Below are 14,332 nucleotides of genomic sequence, written 5' to 3' on the forward strand. Positions count from 1 at the left end.
AAGAACTCCTAAGACTTTCCACTGGTATGAGGAATTTTTACTCTGTAACTAATAATGGTAATAAAGTCATGTCATATTAAGTTTTCAGTTATATCATCTTCAAACTACATTCTAGTAATTTCCAATTTCTTCTGCTGCAGAAATAGGAGAGAGAAAGGCATTAACACAGGGAGAATGCACCTTTAAACATATCACATGATTTTCGTTCTAATGTTATTCAAGCTGTTATGTGGATACCATTAGAAGTCAGAGTTTTTTGGCAAAAAAACTCTCTAGGTGACTTGGAGCACATACTTTGCAATATATAAACACACCTTATATAATGATTCTATTATTAGAATTTGTGCTACCACTTTCAGCTCTAAAAGTTAACATTAGGGACACCTGGGTGGCTCGGTTAGTTGGGCGTCCAACTCTTGATTTCAGCTCAGGTCATGATCTCAGGGTGGTGAGACAGGGCTCCACGGGGCTCAGCGCTGGGCACGGAGCCTGCTTAAGATTCTCTTTCTCCCTCTCCTTCTGCCCCTCACCCTGCTCGCGCACTCTCGAGTGCTTGTTCTCTCTCTCACTCAAAAAATAAGAAAATAAAAGTTAACATTAAAGGAAGCAAAGCTGGAATGGTTTGTACTTGCAAAGCACTGAGTGATACTGACAATAGCATTCAAGGAAGGGCTGTTCCCAGGACACTGTCATACTTGACCCTACAGGAGTTCTCAAAGCGAATACTGGAGAAAAATCCTCTCCTGCTTCTGGGAGGAGGTAGAGAAAAGGAACCATTTTGAGACAGCCAGCAGCATTCTGTTCTTAATGAGGTATGACCTCAGGAGAAACTATTTAAGCAGAGCCTCATCTGCTGGGGTTTAACCAGAGTCTCACTGACCGGGGGTAAGGAAAATACAGCCCTCCTGTCTGGCCTAAGGAGGATTAAGAAAACCTGAGATGCATGTGTTAAGTCCATGGTGCAGAGGCACATGCTCCATAGAAAACCTAACATCCTACTCACTGGTGACAAACGGAAAGTTTTCCCACCAAAACTAAGTATGGATGACAACAAGGAGTGGAGGCCCCCTCTCACCACTGCTTTTCAACATCATACTGGAAGTCCTAGCTAATGCAACAGAAAAGGAAATAAAAGGCATACAGACTGGGAAGGAAGGTTCAACAAGAAGTAAACCTACATAATACTCTTAACTGAACCTACGAGATCTTCACTGCGAACTCTGAACCGATCTACATATTATTTAAGGAAGTAACACTTAACTATAGAACTTAAATGAGAGATACAAAATAAGTGGAAAGACTAAGTGGTATTTTCTTTTAAGATGGCAAACACACTACTTTTGTGTCATTTTTGAGACGTCTCATGATTCAGGTTTTCCTAAAAGTATGGAACCTCAGAAATTCCATTTCCACAATACCTAAGCTGGAAGGGATAACAGGGAATCACTAAGTCCTTTCCTCTTTACACTTAGAGGGCCGTGGTCACCCAAACAAGGAAGCAAGAGATGGACAGGGCTTTGATACTTCACTGACATAAAGTATCATTGAATAACTACAGGAGAAGGGAGATGACAAGGAACAGTTCCTGATGAAACAAATCTAAAGAAATCCAAATTTAATATACAGCTTAGTAAAATATTTCAGATTAACCTTGATGTGATAATACTGAATTTGAAGAAAAATAATAATAGTTTATAACTAATAATAACCTAATTTTTTTGGTTATCTTGATAAAAGGACATTTTGCTCTTCGACTACAGAAATTCATTCTATTTGATGAATCCTTAAGAGTCTAAAACACATTTTGACAAACAAGATTTAATGCTGGTTGAAAATTTAACTCCTTAAGTAAAGGTGATATGAGGGTAGTATCTTTTAAAAAGAATCTTAAACTAAGACTCATTAAATTAGAAGAATTTAAGTCTAACAGTATTAAGTGTGGGTAAAGATGGGAGCAATACAAACTCACACACTGAATCAGAGTGGGAGTATGAATTAGTACAACCATTATGAAATTAATTTGGCATTATCTAGCCAAGTTGAAGAAATGCATATCCTACTACCTAGCAAATCCACTCCACAAAAATATAAACCACACCAGGATAAATATGAAAGTGTGTTCTCAGCAGTGTATTGTTCATAACTCCAAAACCTGGAAAACATACAAACACAATGTCTGTCAACAGAATAGATAAGCAGCAGTTATTCACATAATGGAATATATACAGCAATGAAAAGAAATATTGTTATATACAACAGGGATGAATCCTAAACATATAATACTGAGTAAAAATAACTGTACACTAAAGAATATATAATATAGGATTCCATTTATGCAAAACAGAAAAGCAGATTAAATTGCTTTAAGAATTCAGACTTAAAGAGTAATACTATAATGCCAAACAAGAACATGACTAACATAAAAGTCAGACTGTGTGTTACTTAGGGAGGGATATGATCAGGAAGAGGTACTTGGGGACTTCAGTTGAAGTTCCATGTCTTGCACTGAGTGGTAGTTACACAGATAGCTTTAAAAACTTTAGCTATGCATATTAAGTTTTCTGCACTTTTCTGTATATGTGTACAAATATTTCATATAAAAAGAAACATTTATATAAACATCTTTGAGTTCTTAAATAAAACACAATAAGCAAAAGCTTCTCTTAATGACTAACAATGACTGGTAAGCTCAAGATATATTTAAGATGTAAATTTAAGGTGTATGGGATGAAGAGCTGATCTAAAATATCCCAGAGCAGAATTCAGTAAAAAGTACATAAGTGAGAATCTGAAAATTTACTGTTTTTATACTATCTGTGGCCAACTGCCCAAATCTTTGTGTACCCCACACCAGAGGCGAGAAGCCAAAGTAACCTTTCAACCAATTTTCCTGGCCTATGGGAAATCATCTTATATTATTAATTTATCTTTTCATTTATTACTATCATTCATTCCTCTATAAATCTTTCATGCTAAACAAAGACTCACAAATAACACATTATCAAACTGCTGCCATATTTCTCCTCTCCTTGCACTATTTGTCTATGATGGGTGAAGGAAAAGTATAGCCAAGCTAATTATGTGGTGTTCTGGGGCTAGAGGATACCCAAAATTACAAGTCAACATCATTAAATAAATACTTCACATTTTTCTTAGATCTCTCAATTGACTATATATAATGTACATGACAAATGGACTTTTTCATAAACTTGTTGAAACACTATTTCTACTATAAACAGTACTCTAATTCAGTGGTTTTCAAACTGGGTTCCACAGAAACAAAGCATCTATGCAAGGGTGTCAGGGCTATGGGGCAGAAAACAAAATAGGTGGAGTGGGCTTCTGGTTCCCTACCATAACCATTACTGCAACATTTTTACTTGTGTTTTATCTGTCTCCCCTTCCCCCCATATTAAAGTTCCAGTAAGAATAGGAAAGAAGAAAAAAAAAAGGTTTCCTCTGGTATTAAAAAAATTATATACAATCTGGAACCTCATCAAAACCAAAAAAAAAATCTTTGTTCTGCAAGACCTTGGATCTTGTGTTAAGAGAAAGAAAGGACAAACTACCAACTAAAAAGAACTTATATCTAGAATATTATTCAGAACTCTGAAAACTTGACAGTAAAAAAACTATCCAATTAGAAAATGGACAAAAACATGAAGAGATATTTCACTGAAAATGCCAAATAAGCATTTGAAAATATGTTCAACATGATCAGCCATTAGGTAAATGCAAATTAAACCACAATGAGACACCACTATACATTTATCAGAATAGCTAAAATAAAAAATAGTGGTAACACCAAATGATGGCAAGAATGTGGAAACTGGATCAATCACACACCATTGGTGGGAATGTAAAATGGTACAGCCATTCTAGAAAAGAGTAGCAGTTTCTTATAAAACAAAACATGCACTTACTTTCCCAGAGAAATAAAAACTTATATTCACACAAAAATCCACAAATGTTCCTAACAGCTTTATTAATAGCCCCCCCAAATGGAAATGATTCAGATGACCTTCAATGGGTGAACAGTTGGACAAACTGTGGTACATCCATACCATGGAATGTTACTCAAAAATGAAGGAGCCATTAGACACATGCACAATTTGCATGGATCTAAATAAAATGATATTGAGCAAAACAAGCCAATTTCAAAAGGCTACATTTACGTAACATTCCTGAAATGGCAAAATTAGAGATAGAGAACAGACTAATGCCCCCCAGGAGTTAGGAATAGGGGGAGGAGGAGAGTAGGGGTATAAAAAGTATAAAAAAAGAGTATAAAAAGGGGAAGGAACATGATGGCTCCCCGGGGTGATGGAACTATTCTGTATCTTGACTATGGTGGTGGTTTTATGAATCAATACATATGATTAAATTGCCTAGAACTAACTATACATACACACAAATGAGTGCATGTAAAACTGGTAAAATCTAAATTTGGTGGACTGTATGAACGTCCTGGTTGTAATACTTACGTTATCAAGACATTACCATTGGGGGAAACTGGGTGAAGAGTATATGGGATCTCTCCTTACTATAATCTAATGGAAATATCATTATTATCTATTGATTAAATGACAGATGAATCTACAATTATCACAAAATAGCTTAAAATGTACACACACAACTCAATTTACCATTACACTAACCCACTGCCGAATTTCTGCTTTAAACAGGGTAGGGGTAAAGCATTTAAATTTCTGCCCAGACACTGACTGGCAATGTCATTCCTCTTTGGTGTTCTAAGTCAGATTTAAAATCAAAAGTCTCATGCTCTACTGAGTCAGCCAGGTATCCTTCTAAGGCAGACTTTAAGATACAAAAGTAAGCTGTCTGGGCTGTGACCAACTGTACAAGTGACGGAAGAGTTGAACAGACTGTTTACCTCATTCACTATGACATAGTAGAATTGTTGATGAACCTCTTAACTATGAAAGATAGCATTGCATATATCTTTCAGGCTGTGGAGAAACTAGGTAAAACTTAGAAACTCAGTATAATGACTGAAGAATGTGGAGGGCTGGAAATAACTGAAGCTCTATAAAACCATGAAAAAGAGTTTGTATATAAAGCTTCACTAAACTTGACTGAGAAGTACTTCTCTTAAGAGAAAGATCAAAATATTGTGCCAGAAATTACCTCTGAAGGTTATACATTCTAAATGGAGGATGGCATTCCTGGGACTTCTAACTTTTAGAGTGCAGGGCATAAAGCTGTTTGTACTATATTTGGTATAAGTTTGTCCTGTTTCTCTACTAGGAATTCTTCTTAAAATGTGGCTATTGGAGCACTTTGTATAATGAAACTATATTTGAACAGTTCCAAACTGTACATACTGTATGAGGTTTCTCCTCTCAACAAGTTTCTTATTTCTATGTGGAATGTTATAACTTGCAATGTCCTGTAAACAGAGATTAAATTCTACCCTTTTCTTTACTTCAACACCACCCCCCCCCATATTGACTTGCTTTTCCAGACGGATTCTACAATTATCTCACAGTGGAGATAATTTTGCTCACTTAAGGTCTAAGATTCTGAAATATCTTAAAAGTACCCCTGCTCTAAATCAAATCAGTCAAAAAACATTTACCCATAAATTCATGTTTATCCTTTAAACCCTTACTATTCAAATTGTGGCTTCTGAACTAACAGCAAAAGTATCATCTAGGAACAGGTAGAAATGCAGACTCTCAGCCCCTTGCCACACTTAGTGAATTCAGAATCTGAATTTTAACAAGATCCCTAGGTAACTCCTATGCACAAAAAAGTTTTTAAGATGCATTGCTTTAGACATTCGAAACTTTTTAAAACAACTTTTAAAACCTTTAGAACAATGAAATTTTCCAATCACCAACATTTCTATTTTATACTGTGACTTACCTAAAACACAGAGCATACTTAACTTTGCGTCTCAGCCTCAATTCACTAGTTGTTCATCTCAAAATATGTTTTACTAATACTCTAAGAAACCAAGACTTTATAAAAAAGCTGAATCGCATAAAGGTTAACTGATGTAGTCAAGGTTACCTACACAACACAGTCACCTCACTTTGGTTCACCTACCCCTCTCCTAGTCAACTATTTTTAAGAAACACTGCGACCTTCCTGAATCCTTAATGCCATATACCACGGATTCTCAAACTGGTACTGGTTACATCTAGGCACATGAACATGGGCAGAGTACAAAACCTAAATTCAATTACAGTAAAGTACAAATATAGTATCATTTCATAAGTTTTAAGCCCTATGTACTCCTGCCAAAAACCGTGGCATGAATAGGACACTGATCACCAAGAGGGCAAAAAACTATAATTTGGTCACCTTGGACTCTGCTTATAAAAAGCATTACTAAATGTGTATAAGACAGCTGTTTTCAACTTCATCACCCTCTGCTTACCCTAGAAAATGGAATTTCAGGTCTATAAAATAAGATGTTGAGATGTATAATGTCTTAATGGATGAGACAAAATGAATCAGCAACAGCGAAGTAGGTGGTAGGCAATGTCTTATCCACACCTTATCTAAAAGAAGAGCTGCTCTCTAGGCATTCTGCTTGAAATGACAAGTGAGAATTAACACATTTATAATTTTATTTAAAATCAATCATATGTACACCATTTTTTTCAAGGGACAAATGCTCACTATGGCACTGCAAATTAAAAGAACATCTACCTAAATGAAAGTTATTGTTTTTAGAATTATCCAAAAAGCACTATCATTTAATTTTTTTAAATTTCATTAATTTTTTTTTAAAAGTAGGCTCCATGCTGGTGGAGCCCAGTGCAGGGGGCTTGAACTTACAACCCTGAGATCAAGACCCGAACTAAGATCGAGTTGGACCCTTAACCGACTGAGCGACCCAGGCACCCTTATTTCTTAATTAGAAAATAAATGGAATCACTTTTGAACAGTCCATCAAAACAATTTAAACTTGAGTATTTGATTTAAAAGAATAGAGCACAAGGCATTAATCTATAATTATAGTACATTTAGTGTATATATTGAAAATTATATACTTACTTTCTGAATGAATTTCTCAACACTCTGTACCACATGTTTATAGAACTAAAAGAAAAAAACATGAAGTGTGGTTTTAAAATCTATTCAGTTAGATTTGAATTTTCCTGTTAAACACAGGTTTAACATAGTTTCAAAGGTCTATCAAAACAATGAATTTTAATCATGAATTTTGAGACAAACATGTCACCCACCTTCATAAGCAATTATTATGATACCTAATTAGTAAAGGATTCTTAAAGTGCATACATGGTCAGTACAACTGACCCTTGAACATAGGTTTGAATTTTGTGGGTCCACTTACATGCTGATTTTTTCAATAAACACAGTACAGTACTATAAATGTATTTTCTCTTCCTTATGAGTTTCTTTATAACATTATTTTCTCTGACTCACTCAATTTTAAGAATGCGATATATAATACATATACCATACAAACTAGATGTTGATCAACTGTTTGTTATCGGTAAGGTTTCTGGACAACAGCAGGCTATCAGTAGTTAAGTTTTGGGGGAGTCCAAAGTTATACATAGATTCCTGACTGCATGGGGGATCAGCACCCCAACCCCCATGATGTTCAAGAGCCAACTGTATATCCAAAGTTTGTTACGAATTAGAAAAGAATTTGATCACAGTCCTCATAAAACCATACTTTCACAAATTGTTATGTTGACAGCAAAGTACTTGCAATAAGCACACTGGCAGATGTATATTCTTACTTTCAGGGAAGGAAAAGATTTCCTACGGTATCATTAAATTAGGGTAATACTAGAAATATCAAATAACTCAACAAATAGCATTAATAAACATATGCAAGGGAGTTGTTTTCGACTTCATTATCTCTTGCTTCTCCTGGAAAACGGAACAAGCATATATAATAAGATATAGAGATGTATAAGGGTCTCATGGATCAGCCAAAACAAATCAGCAGAAGTGAACATACACATTAAAAATGAATAATGGGCTGTTATCAATTATAAGAAAACAGATGTAAGTTTTAGAAACAACACTATGAATAAACCTAAAAAGAAATAAATAAGAAATTATAGATCAAAAAATTACAGATTAAGCGAAAGATATCTAAAATTTATGCTTAATAAATACCCCAATGGCAACTGCATAATTAGCATATTTGTCTAAAGAACCTGAATTGTGCTTCTATTTATACTTTTGATCTCAAGAATTATACTTTTAAGGGATATCCCCTCAGACTGAAGAGACATATGAACATTCCTTTGAACTGCATCATGAAAATCAAAAATCAAAATGAAAGGAAACCTCATTACTCACAGTCATCAAAGCAAAATGTTCAAGTTTAAGCTTGGCTAAAATTTTCATACTATAAAGGAACAGTTTACTCAACAGTGTAAGTCATTTAAATAAAAAAGCCAAAACAACTACTTAAAAGTAAGCACTATTTAAACATTTAAAAGCAACATACAAAATATTAAATACACACTGAGTGATTTTTATTAAATATTAATTCTTCTGGAAAACATCTTGACAATGCTTTTTGCTTCTAGCTACTTTACTACATGTAATTCTGAGTAAAACTGCTTACTAAACTTTAATTCAAAGTTTATCAGTTCACATAGGTCTTCTTCCCCAATAGGTATGTTGTGAGATTTTGCTGACAGTGTGCAATGTTAACAAGCACCCATTAAAATAATGTCTCTAAACACTGATAGATAAAAAAATCAATGACTTACCTCAATATAAAACATACCTCAATATAAAACACAGTATCATTTAAATCTGATTTAAAAAGGCAGCTAAATCTCAATTTACGTATGTACTAAATGCAGTTTAAAATAATATTGTACTGCAAAACAACTGGTATGAACTCTTCAAAAATATCAATGGCATGACAAACAAATAAAGGCTGGGTAAGGCTGGGTGACAGGACAAATAAATGTAATATATGATTCTTACTGGATCCTGCAATTTCTTGCATGTGATCAGTGCACAATATAGTTACTTAGGATATTTCTTGTTCTTAGGAGATTCAAATTCAAGTATTTAGGGATTAAGTGCTATTATGAATGAAATCTGAAACTAACTCTCAAATGATTCAGCCAAAAAATGTGTTTGTGTGTGTAAAAATAAACCAAATGTAGCAAAGTGTTAACTGGAAAAGCTAAGGGAAAACTATGTGTTGCTCATTATAATATTTTGCAACATGTTTGAATTTTCAAAATTAAAAAATTTAAAGCAGTAACAATAAATCAAAATAGTACAGTATATCATTATGTTTAGGTTCTTGATTGAGAGAAACTTGGATTCAAATCTAGCTGTATTTATTCTGACTATTGCAAATTACTTATTTTCTCTTAGACCCTTCCCACATCTGAAAAACAGAGGAGTAATGTTGCTGCCAATACCTTACACAGTATTTTAATTAAAAAATATTCTGCTCAGAGGGAAGGGGGGGTGGAGAGATGGGCAAAATAGGTGAAGGGGAGGAGATACAGGCTTCCAGTTATGAAATGAATCGGTCATGGGAACAAAAGGTACGACATAGGGAATATAATCAATGATATTGCATAGCAATGTATGGTGACAGATGATAGCTACCCTTGTGGTGAGCATAGCATAACGAATAGAAATGCTGAATCACTAATGTTGTACACCTAAATCTAGAACACGGTGTATCAACTATACTTCAATGAAAAAAATTTTTTTTAGAAGTATTCTCAAGTTATATAAAATGCATCAATTATTTTCATAGACTAAAAATGATAATATCCATGGTTTGCACACTCTCAAAATCATGATCATAAAAATCAGATCACAATGTAAAATAGGATAAAGAAAGTACAAGAGACTAAACATTCTATACTAAGCCTATCAGACATCCTGAAAATTCACTTTTTTTAAAGATTTTTTTTTTTTATTTGACAGAGAGAAACACAGCGAGAGAGGGAACACAAGCAGGGGGAGTGGGAGAGGGAGAAGCAGGCTTCCCGTGGAGCAGGGAGCCCGATGCGGGGCTCGATCCCAGGACGCTGGGATCATGACCTGAGCCGAAGGCAGACGCTTAACGACTGAGCCACCCAGGCGCCCCGAAAATTCACTTTTTTGAAGAATTCTCTTGCTTAAATGCTTACTGGTCACTCTCCTTATCCCTTATCACCTCTTTGATTTTCCACATATAAATACAGGGATTTTAACTACAATGGTATAAGAAATTAACTGCATGTCTGAAAACTAAGCTTTGGCCCCCAGAACACTGAAAAATCAACTATCTGAATTTTTTCCTAGTGGCAATTCTCTCTGTAAATAGGAATTTGTTAAATCTAATAGATAATGCTATTATTCAAAGACAATTTATTTAAATAATTGGTGCTGAGGTGCCTGGGTGGCTCAGTCGTTAAGCATCTGCCTTCGGGCTGAGGTCATGATCCCAGGGTCCTGGGATCGAGCCCCATGTCGGGCTCCCTGCTCCGCGGGAAGCCTGCTTCTCCTTCTCCCACTCCCCCTGCTTGTGTTCCTGCTCTCGCTCTCTCACTCTCTCTGTCAAATAAATAAATAAAATCTTTTCAAATAAATAAATAAATACATACATACATACATAAATGGTGCTTCCGGTTATGGCTGATGTTATCTACAGTAGGGAAACATATCACCAAATATCCACAGATTAAAACCTACTTAATTAAATATAAGCCCTCATTCATTCTTGATTTTAACAGCCCTACTAAAGCAGGGAGCTTTAGCTTTGCAGACAAGAAAGAGGTATCCATGGTTGAACTTCAAAAGCTCCTTTAAGTCAAGAAATTTTACGCAAAACTTTGTGCATATGTATATTTCTCTACAGAAAAGTCCAACCTTTCTCTGAGATTTTCAGAAGTATCAATGAGTCAACATAGATCAGTTCAAAACCTCTGTATCAGAGCAATGGCTAAAGGCCTGTGGCCTCTTCCCACAGCTTAAACATCCTATACACAATGAGGTTCAATTATTTTTCATAATGGCTCATTTTCAAATCTATAATAGAATCAATAAGGAAAAAACCATTAATTTTTATTTAGAAACCTCTTACCAAGATTCTGTAAAGTCAGTGTGACAAATAAACACATTCACCACAATGCGGCTCTATCTAAAATCTTGCCTAAGTAAAGAAAAATGATAGCTTCAAAGCTTATATTTATCAAAGTGTTAAATGTTTATCTCTAGGTGGGAGAGTTCACAGGTGATGATCAATTTTCACTAACATGTATTAACTCTGTAAAGAGGAAGAAAATACACAGTTGACCCTAAAACAACCAATTCACTGAACAGTCAAAAATCCACATGTAACTTCTGACAACCCCCCAAATTAACTCCTGTTGAGTGGAAACCTTACTGATAACAGTTAATTAACACATATTTTCTATGTTATATGTATTATATGCTGTATTCTTACAATAAAGTAAGGTGGAGAAAATATGTTATTAAGAAAATCGTAAGGAAGAGAAAATATATTCACAGTAATGCACTGAATTTATAAAAAAAAATTCACATGTAAGTGGACCTGTGCAGATCAAATCTGTGATGTTCAATGGTCAATTGTATAATCTGTAATAATTATCCTTCCTCTAAAATATTAGTATAGTATTTCTTCTGAAAACACAAGTGTAAAATTTATTACTCACCTTAATAGCTTTGATGGCTGCCTTAGTAATTTGGGTCATTTTCGCTTTAGAAATGGGTGGTTTGTAGTCATTCAGGGAATACAACTGATAAAAAGAAAAACAAATTTTAAATACAGCAAAACTAATGGTCCCTAAGCAATTACATGAAATTACCAAACATTTCCATTTTTATATTCCCAATAAAATCAAAGTGCTGCTTTCTTTTAAAAATCAAGTTCAACATCATTAGCTGTCAGGGAAATGTAAATCAAAACCGCAGTAAGTTACAATTTCACACTTACTTGTTTATAATAAAAAAGACAGATAATAACAAGTGTGAACAAGGATGTGGAGAAACTGAAACCCTTATACATTGCTAGTGGGAATATAAAATGGTACAGCAGCTTTGGAAAACGGCTTGGCAGTTCCTCAAAAAGTGAAACATAGTAATATGTAATATGACCCATAGTAATATGTAATATGACCCAGGTATATAGCCAAAAGAGATGAAAATATATATTCACATTAAAACCTGTACACAAATGGTCCCTGCAACATTATTCATAAAAGTCATTTAAAAAGTGGAAACCACCCAAATGTCCATCAAATGAATGGATAAACAAAATGTTATATCCATTCAAAACATTAGCCATAAAAAAGAAATGAAGTACTGATACATGCTACAAAATGGATGAACCCTGAAAACATTATGCTCAGTTTAAAAAGCCATATTAAAAAGACCAGATATTGTAAGATTCCATTTATATGATATGTTCGGAAAAGGCAAATCTATTTGTGACTGCCTACAACTGGGGGAATTGGAAAGAAATGATGAATAACTACTAATGAGTACAACATTTCTTTTTGGGGGTGATAAAAATATTCTAAAATTGATTGTGGTAATGTTGTACAACCATACTAAATGCCACTGAATTATATACTTCAAATTGGTTAATTTTATGGTATATGAACTATATATCTCAAAACTTTTTAGAAATCAAGGGATGTAAGGTTTAGCAGTAATCTCCACCAAAAAGTAATTTTGTTTTGAAATTTCTCATATAAGCAAAGGATAATAAAACTGCTTAAAGAGAAACAGTTAAAGGGGGGAGAATCAAGCAATGAACAAATAACTAAGGTTAAATGAATATTGATTAAAACTTGCAGTGTACTCAGTGATGACAAGATTTTAACTATAATGCTGTAAGATACTAACTTCAAAGTCTGGAAACGAAGCTTTGGCCATTTTACAACATTGCAAAAACAAAAGAACAGACTTTAAAAGTAACTAAAACAGAATGTGTTGGTTAGTCAACTAGCAATTTAGGGAGTCCTCTACGGCTTTTGCTCCAGCACCCCTTATAACCTATCTATCAACGAATTCTACTGATTTCTACCCAGTGTTCCCATTTTTCTCCTCTTCTTCCTCCAACGACCACCAAAACCACAGCCCCAAACACTCCCATCTCTTACCCAGAGGACACCTCTAAATGGATGTGCATGTCTATCTTTTCAAAAACTAATCTGATCAGGTGACTAAATACCCCCTTAAAAAGGTCAATGACTTCCCATGCTTTGGATAAACACATAGTCGGAACTCCTGTCCACCTTTCCGGTCTCATCTCACTCCACGCTCCCCTCCTGAGCCCTTTGCTCCAGGCACAATGATCCTGTTTCAGCTTCCTGCCACACAGCGTTGAAAATGAGCTTGTTCCCTCTATTTCGAATACTCTTCACCAGGGTCTCCTCGCTAGTTAATGTGTACTCATCTTAGTTTGAGCAACACCTAATGAGGAAAGCCTTCCCTACCTTTCCAGCCAGATCAATACCTCCCCTTTTATACTCTCACTGTACTGTCATTCACCTCTGAAGCACTCATCATAGTACTTTGACATTTACTTCTCTGATCATTTAATACTTGATTTTTTAAAAGGACTGTCATAAAGAGTGACAGTAACACCAAAGGTCAAAGTTATATAAGTTCCTTTAATACAGTTAGGATGTTAATGCTGTAAGAGCTGTTCAAGCTGAAATCACTTGTGGGAGAAGTACAGATGTCTTTCCTTTTAAGTTCCCAGAGAAGTACCCACCTGTTGATACTGCCAACCATTAGGTCAAGATCCCATCAGACCATTTAAGAAGCTACCTCTGCTAAACTAACAGGAAATTTTAATATACTTGTGGCTTCAATTCCTACCTGAATGCCAGTCGACTCACCAGGTACAAAATTACATCAACACATTCTATAGTGCTTACAACAAGCTGTACGTATAAAGTAAAGGTCAGCTTCCCAGAATTTCTCAGTAGGCCCTGGCTACTGCCCATCTGAGATCCACTCCTGCCCTCTCCTACAAAAGAATAAGCTCTAAGGACAGACACCATGTCTTTTTTGTTTAGATTTTTTCCTTTTCTCCAAACTGTATCTTCAGTGTCTGGGAGAAAATAGATATTTGTTAAGAATAAATTAAAATGAACAAATATAAGACACAGCACTGCACAAGCTTTGCACAGAAAAACATGGATATGAATTCCAACTATGTCACCTTATCACAAGCTGCTAAACCTCTGAAGCTTAGGTTTCTCATTCACAAAACAGAAAATCATTTCACAGAAACATCACATAAAAATAAAGCTTTTAGAACATACTAAAGATGCTCAACAGGGTTAGCCATTATTAAAATTAAAATCCTACT

The 14,332-nt window shown here is 34.9% G+C and overlaps 1 protein-coding gene across 3 annotated transcripts in view; it reads right to left on the reverse strand.

Annotated features, from left to right (window-relative positions):
• SCAF8 (SR-related CTD associated factor 8) overlaps positions 1 to 14,332 on the reverse strand; it is an 84,616-nt gene that overhangs the window by 40,532 nt on the left and 29,752 nt on the right. For all 3 annotated transcript variants that reach the window (XM_044917471.1, XM_044917470.1, XM_021693479.1), the window contains 2 exons: positions 11,661 to 11,744; positions 7,030 to 7,074 (listed from right to left, as the gene is read on the reverse strand). In XM_044917471.1, the coding sequence (XP_044773406.1) occupies positions 7,030 to 7,074; positions 11,661 to 11,744 (129 nt within the window). The remainder of the gene's footprint in view (positions 1 to 7,029; positions 7,075 to 11,660; positions 11,745 to 14,332) is intronic.

Source organism: Neomonachus schauinslandi, chromosome 8, assembly GCF_002201575.2.
Source record: "Neomonachus schauinslandi chromosome 8, ASM220157v2, whole genome shotgun sequence".
Classification (NCBI taxonomy): Eukaryota; Metazoa; Chordata; class Mammalia; order Carnivora; family Phocidae; genus Neomonachus; species Neomonachus schauinslandi.